The 21,368-nt window shown below is 51.6% G+C and overlaps 6 protein-coding genes across 6 annotated transcripts; 1 reads left to right on the forward strand and 5 right to left on the reverse strand.

Annotated features, from left to right (window-relative positions):
• Positions 1-952: 952 nt before the first annotated feature.
• A1O5_05612 (CDK inhibitor PHO81) lies at positions 953-4,332 on the forward strand (the record flags this gene model as incomplete). Its single annotated transcript, XM_007746211.1, has 6 exons — positions 953-1,060; positions 1,116-1,226; positions 1,281-1,331; positions 1,378-1,518; positions 1,569-1,616; positions 1,735-4,332. 6 exons carry the CDS (start codon positions 953-955, stop codon positions 4,330-4,332), a joined length of 3,057 nt encoding a protein of 1,018 aa, XP_007744401.1.
• A 962-nt stretch (positions 4,333-5,294) lies between these two features.
• On the reverse strand, positions 5,295-5,774 carry A1O5_05613 (uncharacterized protein; the record flags this gene model as incomplete). Its single annotated transcript, XM_007746212.1, has 1 exon — positions 5,295-5,774. One exon carries the CDS (start codon positions 5,772-5,774, stop codon positions 5,295-5,297), a length of 480 nt encoding a protein of 159 aa, XP_007744402.1.
• Positions 5,775-6,859: 1,085 nt separating this feature from the next.
• On the reverse strand, positions 6,860-8,962 carry A1O5_05614 (uncharacterized protein; the record flags this gene model as incomplete). Its single annotated transcript, XM_007746213.1, has 4 exons — positions 6,860-7,371; positions 7,441-7,840; positions 7,898-8,333; positions 8,421-8,962. 4 exons carry the CDS (start codon positions 8,960-8,962, stop codon positions 6,860-6,862), a joined length of 1,890 nt encoding a protein of 629 aa, XP_007744403.1.
• Positions 8,963-13,588: 4,626 nt separating this feature from the next.
• A1O5_05615 (uncharacterized protein) lies at positions 13,589-14,772 on the reverse strand (the record flags this gene model as incomplete). Its single annotated transcript, XM_007746214.1, has 3 exons — positions 13,589-14,146; positions 14,257-14,543; positions 14,667-14,772. 3 exons carry the CDS (start codon positions 14,770-14,772, stop codon positions 13,589-13,591), a joined length of 951 nt encoding a protein of 316 aa, XP_007744404.1.
• A 959-nt stretch (positions 14,773-15,731) lies between these two features.
• A1O5_05616 (uncharacterized protein) lies at positions 15,732-17,405 on the reverse strand (the record flags this gene model as incomplete). Its single annotated transcript, XM_007746215.1, has 4 exons — positions 15,732-15,914; positions 15,980-16,114; positions 16,183-17,138; positions 17,189-17,405. The coding sequence occupies 4 exons, from the start codon at positions 17,403-17,405 to the stop codon at positions 15,732-15,734; spliced, it is 1,491 nt and encodes a 496-aa protein (XP_007744405.1).
• A 2,113-nt stretch (positions 17,406-19,518) lies between these two features.
• On the reverse strand, positions 19,519-21,279 carry A1O5_05617 (uncharacterized protein; the record flags this gene model as incomplete). The annotated part of the gene is made up of 2 exons (XM_007746216.1): positions 19,519-19,784; positions 19,875-21,279. The coding sequence occupies 2 exons, from the start codon at positions 21,277-21,279 to the stop codon at positions 19,519-19,521; spliced, it is 1,671 nt and encodes a 556-aa protein (XP_007744406.1).
• Positions 21,280-21,368: the final 89 nt, after the last annotated feature.

The following is a 21,368-nucleotide window of genomic DNA, read 5'->3' on the forward strand; positions in this document are numbered from 1 at the left end:
ACACAGTGGCTGAGGCTCAGCAAATCCCAATGCAGGGCTGAGCAGACGAGCAGGCTTGAATTATGTCTGTACACACAGATTGCAGATGGCAGATGGGGGCCATCAAGCAACGTTCACAGCGAGAGTGCCAAGAGTGCCAAGCCGGTAATCTTGATATTGCCAAGGCCCAGTTTCCAGGACAGCTCTGATTGGCTATGCGCGCACTGCATGAAATGCGGCCAAAAACCGCTACACTAGTGCAATCATTGATCCATCGAGCTATCTAATTACAAGTCGGGCACATGCAAAAGTCCCAGCACAATTCCATGAGAAAGACCAGGTGCTATGCGCGGACCACGGTGTCTCGTCTCATCTTTGTCTTCACCCCAACCTGAGGTCGTGACCAGACAGGAATCTTAGCTCACAGCAGGGTTACAGGCGTCTCCTCCAACCATCTGACAGTGTCACGACTGCTCTCCGAGGCACCGCGTGCTTGATTGGGGTCTCTTGATTCGCTCCTTCCGCCAGGCGCATCTCAACTCGGTTGTTGGACTCTGTTCCCCAACTGGTCCTTTTGCCATTGCACGAACACACGCTCTTGTGCGGTCTTGTGAGCCCTAAACGACCTTTGGCCCTCGCCTGACATCTGGATCCCTTGGTACCGAAAATTTCGACATGGGATCCTGCTCGCATTAAACACGTCCAACTCGCAGAAAGAACCTTCCACCGCTCTAACCTCGCCTTGAACGGCCACCTCCCACCGCTTCTTGCTCGCCCGATGTCCAATATACCGCATCTTCGACCATCGCAAAGGAGTCTTTCTATTCGCTAGCACTCTCGGAAACGTGTCGCCAGCCGAGGGGCAACACAAGAGCCTTGTCGAGGCCGCTTCTATTCCGTAATAGCGGCATTTCAGTCATCCTTTTTATACTCTCACACTTCCAAACATGTAAAGTTCTCTTCGATTACTCTGATGCCAGACACTAATCCGATCAGGAAATTCGGAAAACAAATCCAACGCCAGCAGTTAGATCTGCCTGAATATGCAGCCAGTTTCCTCAACTACAAGGCTCTCAAAAGGGTGTGGCAAAGTTCCTGTATTCGCTAGAGAAGACGCTGCTCACCATACCCTCCAGCTCATCAAGCAACTCAGTGCTACCCCTACCATTAGTGCCCAAGGAGGTCCTACCACTCTCGACGCACAGGCTGCTCTAAGAGCGAATAAAGAGGTCTTCTTTTTTCGGCTGGTGGGCGCATAACCATCTTCTGTGCTTCTCGCCCCGTCTGATGCAAAATTGTAGGAGCGTGAGATAGAAAAAGTCAACGTGTTTTACCTCCAAAAAGAGGCAGAGGTGTGGAGAACCATCTGACGGGAAGCTGGTGTCTGACCTCATCTAGTTTTCGCTTCGGCTAAAGACATTGCTTGACAAGAAACGAGTCATACAAGCAAGAATAGCAGCCAGCTCCAGACTCTCTGCTAGTTTCGCGACGTTGGTCGAGGGGTTTCAACAGTTTGACAATGATCTCAACAAACTCCAAGTGTGAAAAATATATCCTCGAGAGGAGATCCGTTAGCTGACACGTCACAGCAATTTGTCGAAGTCAACGAAACCGCAATTTCAAAAATTTTGAAAAAGGTCTGTTTGACCTGTCACTTATTTTGGATCAGGGACTGATATTCTGTAGTGGGACAAAACGTCAAAGGTGGTCCACCATCTATAACCACGCCTTTGGTCTGAGCTGACACAAGGACAGTCAAGAACAAAAGAGATCTACTTGCAACGAGCTGTCGAAATCCAGCCATGCTTCAACCGCGACGTGCTTCGGGATCTCTCCGACCGAGCCACAACGGCGAGACTCGATTTGGAAGCATGGGCTGAGGGTGAGAATATTCAGTATGAGGTTTCCAGGCAACAGGATCGCATGATTGGACAACGCGTGGGCACCGAAGAGAGTGACATTGACATTCAGATTCTCCAAGCCTCTGCCGCTGGCAACATTGGCGCCCTACGCGAATGGTTTGCGAGACTAGGCAACTCTCCAGACGCACGCGACCGTTTCACCAGAATATTCCTCGCTACCGTCTCTGAAGCACCTGATGATTCTTTGAATTTATTCCTGAACTCTGGCCTGGTCGATATTCATGCCGAAGATGACATTAACGAACGGAACTGTTTGCACGAAGCGGCAATTTACGGCAAAGACGTCGTTTTGGACTTTGGTCTCAATCATGGAGTCGACATGACCCGTTTGGATGTTTATGGTAGGGTAGCGTTGCATTATGCATGTCTGAGAGGACGACTTGCAATGGTCGAGAAATTATTGGCAGCAGGACCAAACACAATCGACATGAAGGATCACGACAACTTCACGCCGCTGATCCACAGCATTGTCCGTCACCGAGTCGACTGTGTTCGCCTTCTCCTCGCAAACAATGCACGGATCGACCCACAATCTGACGCAGATCATATTCCCTTGAACCTGGCCTGTCAGCATGGGTCTATCGAAGTTGCAACCTTGTTGTTAGAAAGAAACGCAAAACTTCTTCCTGATGCAGAAGGCCTTTTCCCTCAACATCTCGTGGCTCGATCGAGCCAAAAAGCCGATCTTCTTCTGATTCTCCGACAACATGGAGCAGATCTGAACCAGCGCGATAGGTTGTACCAATGGACACCACTGTTTCATGCCGCAAGCGAAGGCCGAGTCGAGTGCTTGCGGGTGTTGCTCGAAAATGGTGCTGATCCCGAGGCGCTTGACGAAAAGGGCCTTACAGCAATGTATTATGCGACATGGGAAGGTCACCTTGAATGTATGGAACTTCTCTGGGAGCAGAGCAGCCATCATCGGGCCGAACGCAGGTCTTCCACGATGCTAGGAGCAGTGGTCCCTCCTCATAGCCAGATGCTCGCAATGGAGATCACCCCAGAAGAGCCTACAGGAGTTGATGCCGATGGTATCCCTGATCTGTCGCTGCCGCCACCAATTATACCTCTGCGCCGCTATGGACACAACTTCCTCGACACGAAAACCTTCATTGCCCTCAACTTTGACCGTACGTCGAAAGCTATACAATTCTTCAATGAAGCAAGGTATCCTGCCGCTCGCTTGACCATATCTTCGAAGACGTCCGACCTCATTCCTCGCAATTTGATGCTCCCTATACAGGAGGACGCTAGGTCTGTCTACTTTCAGGTGGATAATCTCAGCACCTTCTCTGTGGATTTCGAAATCTACCCGACCTTTGGATCCAAAGTGATAGCCAAGTCGGTCGCCCTTCCGGATGTTTTTCGCGCCATCGAGAGCAGCGCTGGCACGTGTTGTCTTCCACTGTTTGACCCACGGCTCCGGTCGGTGGGTCAGATCCAGTTCGATTTCCAAGTCATCAAGCCGTACAAGGGTACTCCGCTTGAGATTACACAGTTCGCACCATACTGGAAGGCCACGAGCGCCTTAGACGACCACAGCGGATTAGTGACAGGCTCGAGTCTCTCTGGAGACTACCTCAGACTAACGATACAGCTTACCCGCGACGGCATTCCAGTGAGCTATCCATCTTATTTTGTGACATACAACAACCTCGACGTCTCGCTCTGTCAGCTAAAATACGAAGTCTTGATGAAACTTGGGATGGCTGGCGGCCTTCTCAATAGCGATGGGACGCCGATACTGGAAAGCGTGGATATCATCGAATGGCGAAACCGCCTCTCTGGCTCAGTTTTTGCCCTCCACGAGATCCTAACAGCGGTACCGCCGCACATCAATCTCAATCTGCACGTGCTTTATCCGGCAAACCATGAGGATCTCAATCTGGGCGTCTACTCGAACATTGATATCAACACCTTCGCGGATGCGATTCTGACCGAAGTCTTTGATCACGCCAGAGCCTTGCGCGCCCATTCCGCAGACCTGACTCGTTCCATTGTCTTCTCTTCATTCAACAGCAACATCTGTACCGCCCTGAACTGGAAGCAACCCAACTTCCCCGTCTTACTCTGCAACGATCTAGGTGGCGTGCAAAGCGCCTACCAATCATCCGCAAATCTGCTCAAACCGGCTTCTCGACGGGGGACGTCAATCAAGGAGTCTGCGCGCTTGGCACAGCTAAACAACTTCATGGGGTTGACGTGCTCTTCACGGATTTTGCAGATGGTGCCTGCTTTGACGGAAACCATCAAGCAGGCTGGGCTAGTGCTGGTATCTGATGCCTCAGCGGATGACGATAGTGGGGCCCAACAGCAGTCTCACTTGCAAGGGCAAGCGCAGAGCTCGGGCTTCGCCATGACACCGGAGGGCGTCAGCGGGGTTATGAAGGCGAACGGCATTCTACGATTCAACGAGACGGTCGACATGTGAGAAGAAGCTGCATCTTGGCGGGACCGGACCTGGAGAAGCACTTGGCTGCTTAGGGCGATTGATGACTTTTGTTAACGAAAAAAAAAAAACACAGGGGACACGGGCCCTCATGTAACGCGGAGGAAAAGCAATTTTTTCCTGAGGGAAGGGGCGGACCTCTGATGTGATTTGCATTTTGGCCACGGGCATAAACTCACGGTGGTGTGGTGATCATGATCATGTAAGCGGAATGAGAGCATGAAATAGACTTTTTCACAGAAATGCAGAATGGGCTGAAGTCATCTGCAGTTCATATCATACGGGGGGGTTACATACGGTGTCAAATCCCGTGGCTGCCATCAGGTCTCGGGTACCACGACCTTCATGTATTGTTGATTCGATACTCGAGATGTTAATAACCAGTTCAGGATTGCGGAATCTCCTGCAAGGCTGGCCATTTGGCATTAACCGAGTATGTATCCAACTTAGTCATGAAAGGAGAAGCATTGCGGAGGAGAAAAGAAGAAGAAAGAGTCCCCTCACAAGGAGCAACGGGGCTGATGGACGAGAATAGTACCCTTCCATCATCGGCGAGCAGCAGCAGAGTGGGTTAGCCCGCGCAGCACCTCAGGCGACGTCTCTGTCGACAAGATCAACTAATGCAAATTGACGAGAAGAAAAGAGAGAACCAATAAACGCAACGACCGATTCGCCGGGTTCGTGAAATGGGAGAGGGTGGAGATTTGCTTTTTTTATGCGCCTTCGGCAAGATAGACATGCCAGAGGAGGGTGACTATATAAAATACATAATGGCAGAGGACTCGGGCGCCATGCCAGCTTTTCCACCGTCGTCTCGCGTGTGCTATGTACATTCTCCCGTAATCGGCACTCACTCAGCCTGAGTGGCCGAAATCCCTTGTCCACCACCACCACTACCCGGCCGCCACTTCCTTTGCAGCTTCCCAAAGCTATCAGGGTCATTCTTACACCTGAACCAACCCGATCCCAATGCCCAACCACATGCCGGCGCCCGCGGCAAAGGCAGCGCCCCAACCGGGCCCGCGGAGGCACCAGATCTCATAGACGTCGACGGCGCAGAGGACCATGCCCGCGAGGATCAGGATGCCCATGTCCTGGAGCTTGCCGTCGACGCCAAACTTTGTGAGCGCGATGCCGATGCTCAGGTCGCGCGCGCCCAGCAGGGCCATCGAGGTCGTCACGGCGGCGGCGTGGTTGGCCACGTCGGCGTTGGCGTGCTCGGGCGGCGATGTGCTGCTCTTGGTCGGGTTCGCGTTCGACCCCGGTGGCGCCATTGAGCTAGATGTGGACGGCGACGAGTGCGGGTATAGCCCGAACCCCTTGGCCGCCAGAACCGGACAGGTCAGCGCGAATGTGCCTAGGCCGATGTACGTCGTCGCCACTGACAGGCCGAGGACGCGCCATGTGGATAGAGAGATGTCCATTGTTTCTTCGCTTTTGATGATTCTCTTCGGTTTCCGATCAGTCGAGGGACGTCCGGCGAAGCGGGGTTGCTGACAAAACGTACACGTATATCGGATGGCAAAGGGGCTGTCCCTGGTGTTGAGAGATGCAACCCGTGAGCTAGTCTTTGTTTGATCGACGTCAATGATGACAGCACACAATCTCTGAATGGGTTTTCTTGGATGATTGATTGCGTCTGGATGTGATTTGACTTGGGGAGTTTTGTTCGCCAACTACGTCAGACAGGGACTTATGCCACCAGCATACTCGGTATACCGAGGGAGTTGACCTAGATTACTCGCCAACGACAAACCTAATTGCCACATACGGTTTCATCCTGGAGGGTCAGCGAAGGCCGCTTTAACCTGAGCTTTCACTGAGATTTAAGCCGAACATCACCGAGCGCTCCCTGAGCACTCCCTAAGTAAACACACCTAGGGCCTCACTACCCTCACCAGCCTAATCGGGCGCCATAGGGACCGGCTAAACCTGCCTCTCACTTCTGCTCAGTGTAAAATGGGCCTCCATACTAGGCTGGTCACTTCCATACTCGGCATCCAATCACCCATGCTCAGTCTCGCGCGTGCTTGCGACGTTTGAAGTGAGCCCAGGACGGATTCTAGCCAACTACTATGTAGTTAGTCCGCCACGGACTCGACAGGGCGCTTGTTCAGTTTCGGTTCCGAGCCTGAGGCGAAAACTGTTTTCTGCATTTCAATCGCTAGAACAACATATCTTGACGGGATCCCGTTCATGGAGCCTTTTTGACTTGAAAGGAGCTAAGGATTGAAATCTGGTATATGCACCATCCCCGAAATACCAAGTCAACACATGTGTTTCTTTTCGTGATGCTTAGGGACACAAGGCATGACGGGATTCACACAAGAAATTTGTAGGCTTCAAGGTCAAAAGGGCAAGGGAAACAAGGCTGAGATGTTCAAGTTCAATCCAATTGTGGCCAGCTTTCATCTGACGAGAGCTCTACATAGTTTCTATAGCGAGAGACAATACCACCTCCAGCGGCACATTCGTACTTTCATCGATCTCTTGGAGCCTCTTTCCCAAGCTACGATGCACAAATTGCACACAGACAAATCAAGACACCCAGCGCGGCGCACGCCGCAACAAATAACCCAAACCCCGCCCAACCAGTATACTTCTTATGATGGTGAACAATCTTACCGTATGTCGTGACCAGCGGCATGACTCTATCGCGCTTGGAGTCTCCCTCGGTGACATAGCAAGTCAACTCCTCATCATAGTAGCCCGTTAAATAGCAGCTATCCTGGAAGGTCTGGTAATGTAGTTCCGAGGTGTCGCTCACTTGGTAGTACACAGCCACTTGTTCGCCGCAGTACCTGGAATTCGCCCACGTGGTGAGTCGCGTGCCTGGAGTGCTGGTGCCGGTATGGATGACGCCGCTGCCGTCGATGGCGGCGAAGGTGCCGAGCCCGCTGATGTCGTACCGGCGGATGTCCAGCAAAGCAGATTGGAATATTATGTGTGTGCGGTTGTTTTCTGCTGCAGAGAGGGATAGTAGCGACGTGTGTGGGTGCAGTGGATCCGCGCCTTGGACTCCTAAGTCTTGTTGTCAACCACTCAAACCGTCGTGTTACAGCCCGTTCTTGCGAAAAAGGAATCCCTCACCTAATGTCCAGTCCTGTCCAGCTGCTTTTGACCTCCACCACTGTTGCAGCAGCCCACTCTGGGTGTCGGCCATCCAGAGGGCCTCATAGCCGCCCATGAACTGACACTCGACCTCACGGCCCAAGCTAGTGACCGGCGGCAAGTCGAAGAGTTCCTTCCACGTGGCTGACAAGCGCGAGTACCCGTATTTCCTGATCCTACCCGCTGGTTGGGATGCGAAGTATAGATACAGATCTGCGTCGTCGTGGTAGCTGTACTCATCGCTGTCTGGGACGCAACTTCTAATGAACATCGAATCGGCGACCTTAAGCTCCAAGGAACTAAGCGTGTAATCGCTCCATGAGCTGCTGGAAACCACTGCTCGGATCTTGTTATCCGTGTCAATATAGAAGACGTATATCTATTCACCGTTAGTCACCTTCATTGGCAATGCAGCTCTGCGAGTTGTTTGACGTACCTCCGAATAGTCACCAGCGGAAGCAGTCACGAGCGAGGCGGTAATGGGGCTTCCTGGCTTTACGTTGCTCGCGATCGCCGTAGGAGTGGATCTTTCCCAACCATCACCGCCGTCGTAGATATGTTGCACAGACCTACTTTGATCGGTGTAGAACATGTTGGTCTGGCCCGAAGCAACGACCGCATCAAAGCCGCCGAGGTAAAAGGCTGAGCTGGTCGATGATGGCTGAGCCGAGGAGGCCGTGTGCGTTGCGAGTATCACGGATGTCGTTAAGGTTGTGTCTGTTTCGGTCACCATGGTTGACAGTGTGTCTGTCGTCGAGAGAATCGTGGTTGAGGTCAACGTGGAGGTATACACTTGTGTCGAGTCAGTAACTGAAGTCACGGTGGTCGTGATTGTGGTCGAGGTGGAGTTCGAGACTGCAGGTCCATCGGGTCTGTAATGCCAATTGAATTAGTGAGACGACGGGGTACAATATTGAAATATGACAGGTACAAGTGTCATAGAGGACCGAAGCTTATACCTTGTCAGTAGCACAGCGGTGGTGATTATTCCTGCCAACAACGCTATCATCACGCCGATGATGAGAACAACACAAATTACACATCGCCGCTGTCGACGGATTGACTTCTCGCTTGGTGAGGGTGGGCTCTCAGTCTTTGTCGGAATAACAGATGGCTCTTCTACAAGCGCTTTACTTTTGAAGTCTTCATGCGGAGCAGGTTCTTTTTCTCCAGGCCAATACTTCTGCTTGGTATCACCCTTGCCATCGATCTTTGCGACATCTTTGTCCGGCGCGTAGGCCTTTGCAAGTCTTTTGATTTCACGTCCCAGGTCCGGAGTGATGTCGTTGGAAGCATCTGATCTCTCGGACTGACCAGTGTCAGATGGGGGGCCGGTTGAGTGGTTTAAGCCTGATGTTCGTGGTGTTGTGAATGGAGATAGCGAAGTATAGGACGGGGGCTGGGTGACATGTGGAGCAGTAGAAGACTGAGGATCACTCGAAACAGACCCCCCGCCCAGGTGTCCAAGCCAGGTGTTCTGGATGTTCCGGAGCCAGGGCATGACGACCTCAGAGACAAGACGATATGCTTAAGGAAAGTAAGCCATCTTGGGATGCTCAAGACAGGCCATGGCTTTATAGACCCTCAGGCACCGTCGCTTTGGGTACGCGGGCGAGGCGGAGTTGCATATCTTCTCGAACTGTGATAGTCAAGTTCTGAAAGACTAGACCCGTGAAAATACGAATTCCTGATTGTCAGAGAAGGAAATTCCGACGCTTAACTTCGGGAACCTGATAAAGAGCATGCATACTCGGTACCAGGGCGCGCGATGCACAAAGGCTGGCTCGAATTGGTAAGCGAGGATGCGCCCAAAACGCCTTGAGGACATCTTTGAGCTGAAATTTATACTTCAGCGATGGGCAACATCACCTGCTCAAGGGGCGGTGCGGGAAGGCTGCTTCACAAGCCCAACCCTGAAGGCCTCAAGACTTTCAAAAAGCATACGCAACATGTTCCTCAGGTGAGCCGTCAACGCCAAAATTGGCGCTCTAGACTGTGTAGTTCATGAAGAAAAGAGAGACTCTTCTGTGGTGGTGAGCTGGGTGCTTTCGCCCCCAACGCCAAGTCCAGAAGGTGCCCCGCGAGTTCGCCTATCACATCTAAAACAGGGCGAAACAAGAGACTGTTTAGGCGAGGCTCGAGCGTGTCTTGCAACATTCGTGCTTCTGTTCCTGGCCAAAAGTTCCATTTGTGTCCATCATGGATCAATGCCAGCAAGGCTACCAGGCCACAGATCAAGCTGTGGTCAGCCTCGTGCCGCAGGGTTGCATTCTCGATGATGTTTGAAGTTCGGCGTTTTCCTACATGTGAGCGGGACACGGCATGTAATTCGCCCCTTATAAGAGCCTTCTCTGGCTGGTGACGATGCAGTCTTGTGTCCAAGCATTCTAAGAGGGGGAGCAAGCTTCCGATTTGGACTGCAAGGTGCGTAAGGCTAACTTGGTTTCCCGTACGCGGCCAATTCGGCACAGAGCCGATCTATAGGAACCAGTAGACTCCCATAGTATCATAGGAGGCAGGAAGACAAGCTCGACTTCGCAGGTGGCACGGTGTGTTTTTGCTGCTGGCGGCGGTTGCCGTAGTGAGGCAGTGGCCAAAATGCAGATATGGCTACCTATATTACTTGCAGACGAAAAACCTATTCGCCGTATTGAGGCTCGGCCCTAACTAATGAGTGAGCGAAGGCCGCTTTGATCTCCGCTTTGATCTGAGGTTTAACTGAGGCACCAACCTGCCTAAGCACCCGCTAGGCAGCACCTAGAGCATTGAGCTACAAGGGATCCCTAATCTGGCGCTCCTCCATCGGCTACATTTGCCTCTCAGCCAAGCCTCAGCGGATTTTGCAAGACCCTGCCCCTACGCTTCCGCCTAGAATTCCTTAGGTACTTATGGATCTCAAAAAATCTATCGAGGAAAATTGTGGCAGGCGCCCAAAAAGGGCTCCGCCAGACCGTGCCTCATCGTGCCGCCCCAAGGTTCGACACCGCCCAACCTTTTAATTGGCTCTCGTCAACTTATCCCACTTTACAGTGATGTCGTCAGGAGTTAGTGATTCATCTCCCGCTGGAACTTGCACATATACAGAGTATATCGTCTTTAATCTTGCTGGGTATGGAGAGTCTAAATAGACTATCAAACATTAATCGGTTATCCTACACCGAAAAGGGCACTTACTCCTAACGTTAAAGACGAGGCACGTACGACTTCTCGAAAGTTTGGATGCGATGTCTGCAAGTCAGCGATGAGGTTCGCTTTAGCTCTTCACTGAGGCGCAGTTCAACTGCTCAAAAGCTTTTCGGGGGGGGCAAAGAGAACGAAGTCGAATGCAGCACTCGGGCGAGTAAACGGCCGCGCAGGTCTTAGGGCATGTCCAACACCAAAATAGCTGGAGAAACCCTTTAGGCTCAGGAACTACGGACCAGGTCGATTTCTAAATCCTCCGTAGGAGCAGACTTTTCCACCACGACCTATGTAGTGTCTGGTCTTAGGCCTCCGCAAGATGCCAAGGGTAACTTGGGACACTTCGTTAGCATTCATTTTGCCCCTACGATTGGTATCCTTCGGAGTACCTTACCTCCACCCGCTCCAACGACAATAGACGAGAGTTCCCAGGCTGTCTGAATGACAGCCATCCGCGTACCGAAATCGTCAGCTTCCGGCATACGGCCCTGCATGTAACAAATCCCGACAGCAAGGCCCCCCTATCACTGGGAGCAGACCATATATGATGATCTTGATTATCGACCATCTGGGCAACAACTCGAGGATGTAGTCTCCTTTCATCGGATCAACGATGCTGTGGTTCAGGCAGCCGTGGATCCAGCGCATCCAGTGGTCTTCCATCCTGGCCTCATTCTGCTTGTACTTCGTGTAGAATTCAAAGAGCGTCTGCTTTGTCCGATCGTCCATTTCTATCGACATATGGTGGCCCGAATCAGTGTCGTAATGGTAGAGGTCGAAGCCGGGAATGCTCTTCAGTTAAAACAGTCGTTTGTACAATTGCCACACCTTGTGAGCGCCAACGCGTTCCACTTTCACCTCTAAGTCACCAAGGGGTATCCGTGTCCCGTATCGCAACGTGGTGATTGCAGGGACGGGGTTTCTGCCGTCAGGTGAAGGCTTCTCTTCTCTTACTTTTTCGACATTGAAGTACGGGCCTCCAAATGGGGTCTTGTAATTTATCTTCCACCGTACTTGGCGGAAAGTAGAGTTCCTCTCGGATTTCACCTCGCACCTTGCAGCTGCTACCATATTCACGCCGACAGTAAACCCCAAGGTCTCTGCAGAAATAGTCCCCTGGCACGTGATAACTTCCCCTTCAAGCTCTTCATCGATTGACAGACACAACAATGAGTACTCTATATTCTGCATCATCCCGATTGCAGGTCTAGGTGGTAGTAACATCCCTGGGTTGTCCAGCTGCTGATGTTGATGTCGCACACCTTGCGCACACCTAATTATGTAGCATCTGTATCTGCTGTACCCATGCCACAATGACGCTCTTGAAATTCATTGAATTTTGTGATTGGCCGGGGCTTTAGCTAGCCTAGCCAATTAGGGTGTGTTGATGCTAAGTCGGAATAGCTTCCTGATTTGAACGCTTGTCGACGTTACCCCATCGATCTTTGCACACTGCGTTCTCTTTTGCTCGAGCCGCTCAGCAGAAACCGGTTGTACACCTTCGCATGCCACATTTTCGCACGAGGAACGCAAATGCATTGGCCTGCTTTCCTCGTCAAATAATTCTATTTCTACGGAGAACGACTTGTACAGTTACAAGTCTTCGGTCGCCACGGTATACATGGAAGCCTGTGAGACATATTGCCAAACAAGGTCGATGCGGAAACCTCCAATACTGCTATATTTTTGCGACTCCTCCCAAGCACTGGTCCTCCTCCCAAGCACTGGTCCTCCTCCCAAGCACTGGTCCTCCTCCCAAGCACTGCAGACATAGATAATGCCACTGTGCTTGCGGACCGATCTTCCAAAGTTGCTTCAATCGGGAATCACGTTGTCATCAAATAGGCCCACAAACATGCCTCCGTATCCGAGAAGGACTCAATATGATCCTCATCAAGCAAAATATTGCCACCCTAAGCCCATTAGTGTACGCCTTGTAAGAAGAGAATGGCAATGCGTATTTACTCATGCAATCCGTCGCCGGCTGACGCTTGATCATTCCTGGCCGAAGTCTTCAAACATTGTGAGCGTCAGCTAATTCTGAGCTAGTCACATAGAAAGCCGGCAAAAGAGGGAGGAAAAGAAGACAAGCAGTTAGAATGACGCCGCTCAATATACAGTCGGCAATGTTGCAGTAACAGACAGTGATACAAGACGAGTTGACGAATGTCTTGCAGAATCAAAAGGCTGTGAGGGCAAGGCTGTACCAAAACAATAACAAGCCCTGTGATCCATGCTGGGGAAACTGGCTATTAATCTCATTCACCGTCTCATCACGTCGCAATTGTCATCGCTGCAGCGATATCAAATAATGAACAACACCCGTACCGAGCTGCGTCGAAAGAGGGGTTGAACAATACACACGCTCTGCTCTCATTCTCGTGAACAACAATTCATGATTCTTCTCCTCGCTCTCGCGTTCAATTAATGACGACTGGATGGCGAGCAGATACAGCACTTCTCACCCTTGTTAACAGTTCTCAAAGCTGCTTTTGCCCAGGGTGTCATGCCCGCATTATTGTGGGCACCAACTCGTCCTTGTGTGAGGCGGGCCACTGAACACATGCACACCCCTAATGTTATCGATCGTGCTCTTCACCTCCCTGGTTCCATGTACTTGATTACAGAAGGCGAGTAGCGTAAAATATAAGATGATCGACAGTGCTCTCGTTCCCGCAAGGTACTTGTACTTACCTGGTGATGGCGCTGACTGATAGCACCACATGTCCGTTCTCTCTCTCTATATATATACATGAAGGCCACACACAATTCTGTCAGCCCCGGGTGTCAACCCACATTGCAAACGCACGTTAAATACTTCTCGTTGGGGTGACCGCTACTCGATATCGCTCTCACAAAACTAGATCCTCGATACCACAACGCCAAACTTTCCTCTTGAAGGTTCGATAAAACAGCATAACCATATTTTGTATTCAGACAGTCTTTTTCAGCTATTGACGTACTCCTCCAAAAACTCCAATACCGGTACCACGCCAGACTGGAAATTCGCGTCCTCTTCGTCTATGCCAAAATCAAACCCGTGGTCACCACCTTCTACAGTCACTAGCTTTGTGGATACCCGCAATCGCCTGAGCTCTTCATACATCCTCCGGGAGCAATCCGGATCGATAAAGTGATCCGCAGTTCCGGTTGCAAAGATAGTTGGGGGAAATTCTTCCCTAAAGTATGTCGCCGGATCCACTCTCTCGAAATTGCCATCCTTCACGCATTTGGCTAAATGATTACCCTCCTTAAAGCCCAGCACCATCCACGCATCGCGGGGTTTGCTCAGATCAGGCACCGGCATTTGGCCAGGGGCCAGATATTGAGTCGTTTGAAATTCTGCATGAGATGTAGGTGGCTCCGAGTAGACCTTGTCGGCAAAATCTCTGTCGACAACGGGCATCATGGCAGCACCAGGGGAAGGCGTGCTCCAAACACTGTCTGCGAAGTACGCAGCACCATAGAGGGCGGCAATGGCTCGCGGAGGATTGGGGAGACCTCCCTATAAATCCGTGGACAAGGTCAGCTTTTCACTTTCGGAGAGGCGTGATTTTTTGATACACGACCTCCTGCTAGTTTGTCAAGGAATACAGGGACAGTTCATCAACGCACCAGAAGCAACGCCAGCGTGGCCCCGGAGCTCTGCCCGAATACCATGACTTTCTCACCGTCAATATCCACTCCGGCATCCTTCTTCAAAAGGCCTGGCAGAGCATTCCGCGCCCACTGCAAGGCATCTCGCGCGTCCGCCATAGGCCCTTCCCAGATTGAGACATGTGGGCAAAGACGATAATCGACGGATACCACCACAAAACCACGAGCGCAGAGCGATCGGAGGGTGGCTGCTGGAACAAGGGTACGGGAGCCGAGAGTGTAGCCGCCCGCATGAAATACCAGCACTGAAACAATGAAGCCATTAGCAAGACACCCAGTGAGGGAAGATGCAGAGTCATCATGCATAGCCAAGAAGCAGCAGCGGCGATTTGCCCGAGTATATGGGAAAATCAGTAGGTTTTACTCACCAATAGCTTTATTTTCGTTGTTGTGGGAGCTCTCGGTGAAATGTACATCGGCGAGAAGATCTTGCCCGTCCTCTGCCACCTTGTAGATGAAACTTCTGAATGGCATGATGATCAATCACTTTTGACGTGCTGATTCCTCACAGTTGACGCCAAAAATTTCCCCGTTTGAAATCTTTGTCTTTTATAGGAAGAAAAAAAGTGTACGCGCGCTGCGTCGTGAGCGACGGGTGGGTTAGGGTAAGCGTCACAACTCACGACCTGCAGCAGACTTCACACAGCCGGCGTACCAAGTGGGACCAGGGATCATCTCTGCATCAGGAGGGAGCGGCGGCAGCTGTCTGAAAACTATACGCAAAGTCACCCATATCAAGGCACGGAGTCAATGTGAGTGGTGCTATCGTTGGTAGAAACACAACCCCTAGCGAGGTCTCCAAACTTGACAACAAGCTTTGGCAATCGAAGCATCTGGACCCTCTACGTGTTAACGGAGCGCAAAGGAACTGCTTTCACGTAAAGCCTCCGAGGAACTGCGAACAGCTTCCGCGGGCGTGAGTTTCCGCGGCTGGTGCAGCGATACACAATCGGTCGTATCGTCCTTGTCATCAGCCAGGGATTAATGTCACGACAGTGATGTAAATAAACACTGTCCTTACAGGAGATGCATCTATAAGACTGGGGAAGCAAAAGTTATGATTCTTGATATATGACAAGCCAAGAAGATTGTGGATTCGACACTCCATCCCGGTCTGGTCATACTTGGAGGCGAAAGCATGGACGGGAAGGATAGACCGTATTTCATACGAATTGTCAAGTGTTTTGACATGTCAAGACACCGCGCTAAGCTTCAGGCCATAAATGTTTCCAATCTCACTCGTTCATGGAGTTTAGAAGCTCCCGGATTGGAAGTCCCAATTGCTTCGGGTACACAGTACATCCTCCATCCATTTGTGATATGGATATATGTGATTAGAAGAAATGCAAATTGTGCAAACCTTGTTTCCTACAGTTCTTCGCGGTCCCAAGCCCACAGCTAGTTTTGAAACGCACGAGAGATGTAGAGTGTTCTCATTGTTCTCTCTTGGTGACTTTTACTTGGAGTTTCTGCTTGACGAACCATCCACTACTCGTCGTCCACTCACTATCACGAGCGGGGACAAAATCAAACTTGAGCACGAGTTGCGGCAGGAGTTTTGTCATTTCAAGCAGCGAGATGTTCTTGCCGATGCAAGTTCTGGCACCGGCACCAAACTGTAGAACCGCATCAGTGAAGGGGTTTCGTTTAATAAAATGTGATGAGAGTAAAGAGCACTTACCGCCAGGAAGTGCTGGTCCAAGAAGGCAAGTCGCTCTTTGTCAACCAGCCAACGCTCCGGTCGAAACTCGTGGACATCCTTGCCCCAGATACTTTCGTCGCTATGGATCACCCATGCATTTATTCCCACCACGGTCTGTTAGTGGTCGTACAATTAGTAGTTGTTTCTTAAAGAACGTATTGTTGGATTTGCTTGGGACCTACGCCTTCTGGGAAGTGCCTCCCCGCAAGTTGGGCGCCTCCTTCGGGAACCACTCTGCTGAGAATCTGGCCGACGGCTGCATGCAGCCGCAACGCCTCTTTGATGGTAGCTTGCAAGTATGAAAGCTTTTGACCCTCTTGAAAGGTGACGGGATTAGAAAGATTTCCTTGCCGAGCGGCAGTGTCAACCTCTTCGCGGAGCTTCTGCAAGCAATCGGGATGCTTCATGAGGAAGTAGATGATTGCAGTCATGCTGATGCCAGTGGTGTCGGAGCCAGCGCCGATATTGGAACCGATCACATTGTTCATGGTGAACTGGTCCAGCTTGCCAGCCTTGTTCGATTCGACACATTTTGCTAGGAAGTCTTTGCGATCGCTGAAACTGGCGCCCTGCATTCTGGCACCAATCTCCCTCAGTATAACCCGTTGCGTGACATTCCAATGGTTTTCGATGGGGAGAACCTTCAAAACCCGGAGATACCATGGATGAATCTCAGGGACGAGCCCCACCATGGACCCGTAACTTATGGATCCGACGTGAACCGCATGCAGAAGTCCATCCTTATCGTAGCCAGCCTCGATGAGACCAAATGATCTCCCTAGGGTTATCTCGCCGATCACGTCGAATGCGTAAAATTGCATCCAGGTGAACAAATCGAATGCGCGCCTGTGCTCAGCATGGCCGGCCAGCGCGGCCATAAATTCGCCATTGACCTTGTCTACGAATGGCTCGTAGGACACCAAGGAGCTCATGGCGTACATGTTCGAGGTCTTCCTCCGTTCGAGCGCATGCTTCGCGTTGCTCGTCTCAGAGAAGACATCCTTGTGCTCCATAGAGGGTGCACCAAACGGAATGTAATAGTTGGATTTGTAGAATTTTGAGCCGGGGCCGTAGATGGTCCGGATCGCTGCCGGGTCACCAATGCTGAAACGATTGGGTGCTAGCCGGACGATAGGGCCTCGAAGAGTTTAGTATCAACGTAATATGCTGTTGGGCGGATCAAGCTACCGTATCGTTTGTGTAGAGCGACGGTGACCTGTTCCAATCGACCTTCCCAATTCTGGTACAACTCCCACAGGCGGGTGTACCGCGCGAGCGCAGGACCTTTGACATCTCGCAAGGGGCTGAAGAGAACTCTGAGCAGATAGGACAGGATCAAGAGAGCGCATGACACTGCGATCACCACGGGCACATTGTGTTGCAGGTCTTGGAGTTGAGAAATCATCTTGCGATATCTCGATGCAAGTCGACCTTCGGACAACCGACGCAAGTTGTAGTTGACCGTGCCATGGACTTGATCATCATTTAGCTATATTCACAGCTACCACATATGCCCAGAGGATTTCCGTGTATTCCGCGGTGACAACTGCCGCTAACGGGAGGTGTGGGGGGCGAGAGGGAATAGGAAATATGAAGAAAGCTGGATTCGAAAACCCACGGGGAAGACTTGGCGAATCAATGACCTGAAGCCGCAAAGCACATTCGGACCGCCATGCGGAGTTTCGACCCATTTGGCCAGGGGTCTGAGCAGTGCTCCGCTCTACGGTATAGCATAACCTCCTCATCCCCCCATCAACCGACATTCTACGCAGCAAGGCTCTCTCTACATGATCTATGCCCACACGAATCTGCTGGGCAAGCCACGAGAGCCTCTACCATTCGTCCCAAGATCGTCACCAAGGTCTTTTTCAATAGTGCCATTGTTTCATTCATCTCGTACTGCGCTGGTAGTGGCACAAGGATAATCAGCACTACCTAGATTCCGAGCCACGGATCGGACATCATCGTCTCGTCCACAAGCTTATCTCATTTGGATTCTTCTTCGCGACTGCAATCACGTTCCGACTGCAAGGGGATGTCCCGGGCCGGGACATTCAAGATGCCAACAAAGGTAAAGGAAACGGAATCAGAACTCTCTTGGTGTCTGTACGTAGCTATGCGACCTCCAGAGAGGAGGGAAAACAGAAGATAAGCACTACGTGGATGGCCGCCAGCTAAATGGACACGGCTTTGAAGCAATCGGCGACTGTGAGGGCCCCGGTGGTGTTGGGGGCACACTCTCTTCATGGGATATCCTGTGCAACTCCTCGTTCGAACCGTCTTTTTCCATTAGTTTTCCATGTGGTTTTTGGCATTTTTGGGGGCTGGTTCCCTGTAAAAATACGGGTTCAGGCCGATTGTTGCCTGTACCTCTTGTGTGAGGCATTCGCGCCCAGGTGCCAACCTAGGTCAGATGTGTTTGTACAAGGAGCTTTGTCCATTGTGAAAAAAAAATGCACATTATGACAGATTTTTGAGACAGCAAGTTTATCGATGTAATCTCTGATTCAAGTCCGAGGCCGAAGCAGCACATCGATTATAGTGTAACAAGGCAAGGTGGCTGTGCAGTGCTGGGTTGGTGGACTGGCAGGGCAGAGGCCTGTCAGGTCACATGTCAAACCAAAATAGATTGAGAGAGTAGGACAGTTTATAGTGCTGGCAGTGTGTCATTCGTCACAGTTTGAACAGAGTAACAGTTGTCATGGTTCTTTTGGTGCCGTCTACCTATTCTTGACTGTTTTTCAGCCCTGTCCCCCTCATTAAATGCCGCCAACTAGCTAGGCGTTCGTTGCCCTAGCTGCCGCCTCTCTGGGTGGTGTTGGTGGTGTTGTTCTGTCAGTGTCAACTGGAAAGGCGTTCTCGATCCCCGACCTGCTGGACAGGCCTCTGTGCGTTGTTGCACGTGCATGCCGAACCCTGAAGCGCTCTGTTACAATAGATCTCGGCGTAACGGTAGCGGAAGGATCAACTTGAATCGACTTCATTGAATGACTCAACAGTTCCGAGGATAGAATGCGAAGTATTGAGTTTTGGACCATACTGCAGCGTAGCCCAGAAGCCCTGGGAACTGTAGGATATCTCGGTGAGTCGACCATTCAGATACACTGAATACCAGATTGCAACACCACGTGACCCATGCCTGTAGCCTTTCCAGCACTATTGCCATGCCATGGCCATATCAAAGGTCGGTTCAAAGCGATGAGGGCCCCAGTACAAGATCAATTTTTGCGGTGAGCCAAGTCTGAAGTAAAAGCATGACAAAGATCAAGCTGAATCTTCAAAGCCTTTTTCATGCAACTTCGCTGTTACGCTGAGCCCACCAGTGCATCGGCGACAAGCGCTGACAGGGCCGAATTAGGGATCAGACGTTTCGAACGTCCTGGGCATCATTAGTACGTTAGAGTGACACTTGGGAGTGATATTTGCATGACAGCCAGATATTCTCACGAACTGAATTTATTGTCCAGTCTATCTCATCGCAGGACCTGTCAAGCAGATTTTCGAAGATCCCGTCTCCATCATCGTACAGAAGTACCTGCTATACGAGCGTCCAATAGAGCGGAAACGCCGTGTTGTACGGCGTCCACGGCCTCGGGCAGCATTCGTGCCACTTCCTCCACGGTATCGACTCGGCCCACCCAGCATTTTCCTCCTGATGCACCCTTTGCAATGGTCGCGTAATCCGGATTAGGCGCAAATGAGATGTTGAGCTCTTCGTTGCTGACTTTGGACCCCAATCCGTCCGGGTGGACAAGCAGCAGAGACTTACGAGGGGCGTTCCAGCCTGCGAGAAAAAACATTTGTCTGTCAGCCCAATAGCTTTCACGATGCACAACGCAACTCAGGGACTAATATTTGGCTCGGTCCAGCTTACCATTGTTATTGAGCACTATGGTCAACACGGGTATCTCGTACCTCTGCGCAATCCAGTACACGCTGGCAGGGATGGAGAAGAGAAAGCAGCCATCGCCGACGATCTGGCACACAAACTTGCCTTTGCCTCCGTTCTGGGCAGAGGTCGCCATTTTGATACCAAGAGCTGCACCTCCCGACCAACCCAGGCCGCCCGCACCCGCGCTGAACACGCTTCCCGGTAGTGTTGCCTGGAGCTGATCGGACACGGTGAATGTGTTGGTGACGGCTTCGATGACCCAGACGGTGTCTTTCGGACATGCCTTCCGGACTTGCGAAATCAGGAAGTCACATCCGAACGAGCCGTCCTGGTTCGGCTCGGCCTGTGAAGCTATCGCAGCGAGCCTTTGGGTGTATGACGCTTGAAGGGCCGACCAGCGTCTTGTGTATTGTTCCTGGTTTGCGTTGATTCGGTCCGCGAGCCCGGTCTTTAGATACTGGACGATCTGGCCAAGAGCAACGGCGATGTTGACGCGACAACGTAGTATCGCGTCGATGTAGAAGAGAGGCATTAGCTGTTTTAAAGGGTCGACGTCGAAATGGATGATCCTGGCAGCATCGGCGGGCTTGCATTGCGTGTTGATCCACGGCACATCGCAATCGAGTACTATTATCACATCGGCTGTACGTATGGCCTCGTCCGATCCGTACCTCACTCCCAACCAGCCAGGATGATCTGCAGGGAAGCAAAGGTCCGAGCCGGCGGTGTCGAGAACACGTAAGCCCTTGATAATGTTGGCCAACTCCACGAGTAAGGGTACTACGGCAGTATCTCGTCCGCAATAGCCCGTGATAACCAGAGGTTCTCGCGCGGAGACCAAGGCTTTAGCCACGATGTCGAGGTGTCTCGGTGTTAGGCCACCAAGTTCCACGGGGCTCCAAAACTCCTGTCGGATCTCGTACGGCTCAATGACCTCTTCCATGGCCTCGCGCACCCCTTGCAAGTAGACTGGCCCACGAGGCTCACTTGTGGCGAAACTCAACGCCCGGTTCACCACCTGTTTGATGTTCTTGCCTTTTTTCACTTCGGCGGTGTAGCGACAGTATTGTGACACTATCGCTTTCTGGTCCGGGACGTCTTGTAGCCAGTGAATGAACTCGGTTCTGCTCCCGCGATATTCGCCTTCCAGCGTGCATGGGGATAGACCGGCAAAAATGAGCACAGGCGCGCGGCCGACGCTGGCATTGTGTACGGCACATCCGAGTGCCTGTGTTCCAACGTCGACGTGCACAATGACGGCTTGAGGTTCTCCGGTGACACGCGCGTAGCCGTCCGCAATCGACAGCGCCACCATTTCACTTGGGCAGGTGATGAACTTGGGAAAGCGGTCCGGCCTCTCCCGCTTGCCTTTGACCATTGCCTCCATAATGCTAGGATGGTCTGATCCTAGGTTTACGAAGCAATATCGCACGCCAGCCTGCACAGATGCATATCAGTAGATCTTCGACGACCGGG

The sequence above is a fragment of the Cladophialophora psammophila genome (genome assembly GCF_000585535.1).
Source record: "Cladophialophora psammophila CBS 110553 chromosome Unknown aczJe-supercont1.7, whole genome shotgun sequence".
NCBI classification, from domain to species: Eukaryota; Fungi; Ascomycota; class Eurotiomycetes; order Chaetothyriales; family Herpotrichiellaceae; genus Cladophialophora; species Cladophialophora psammophila.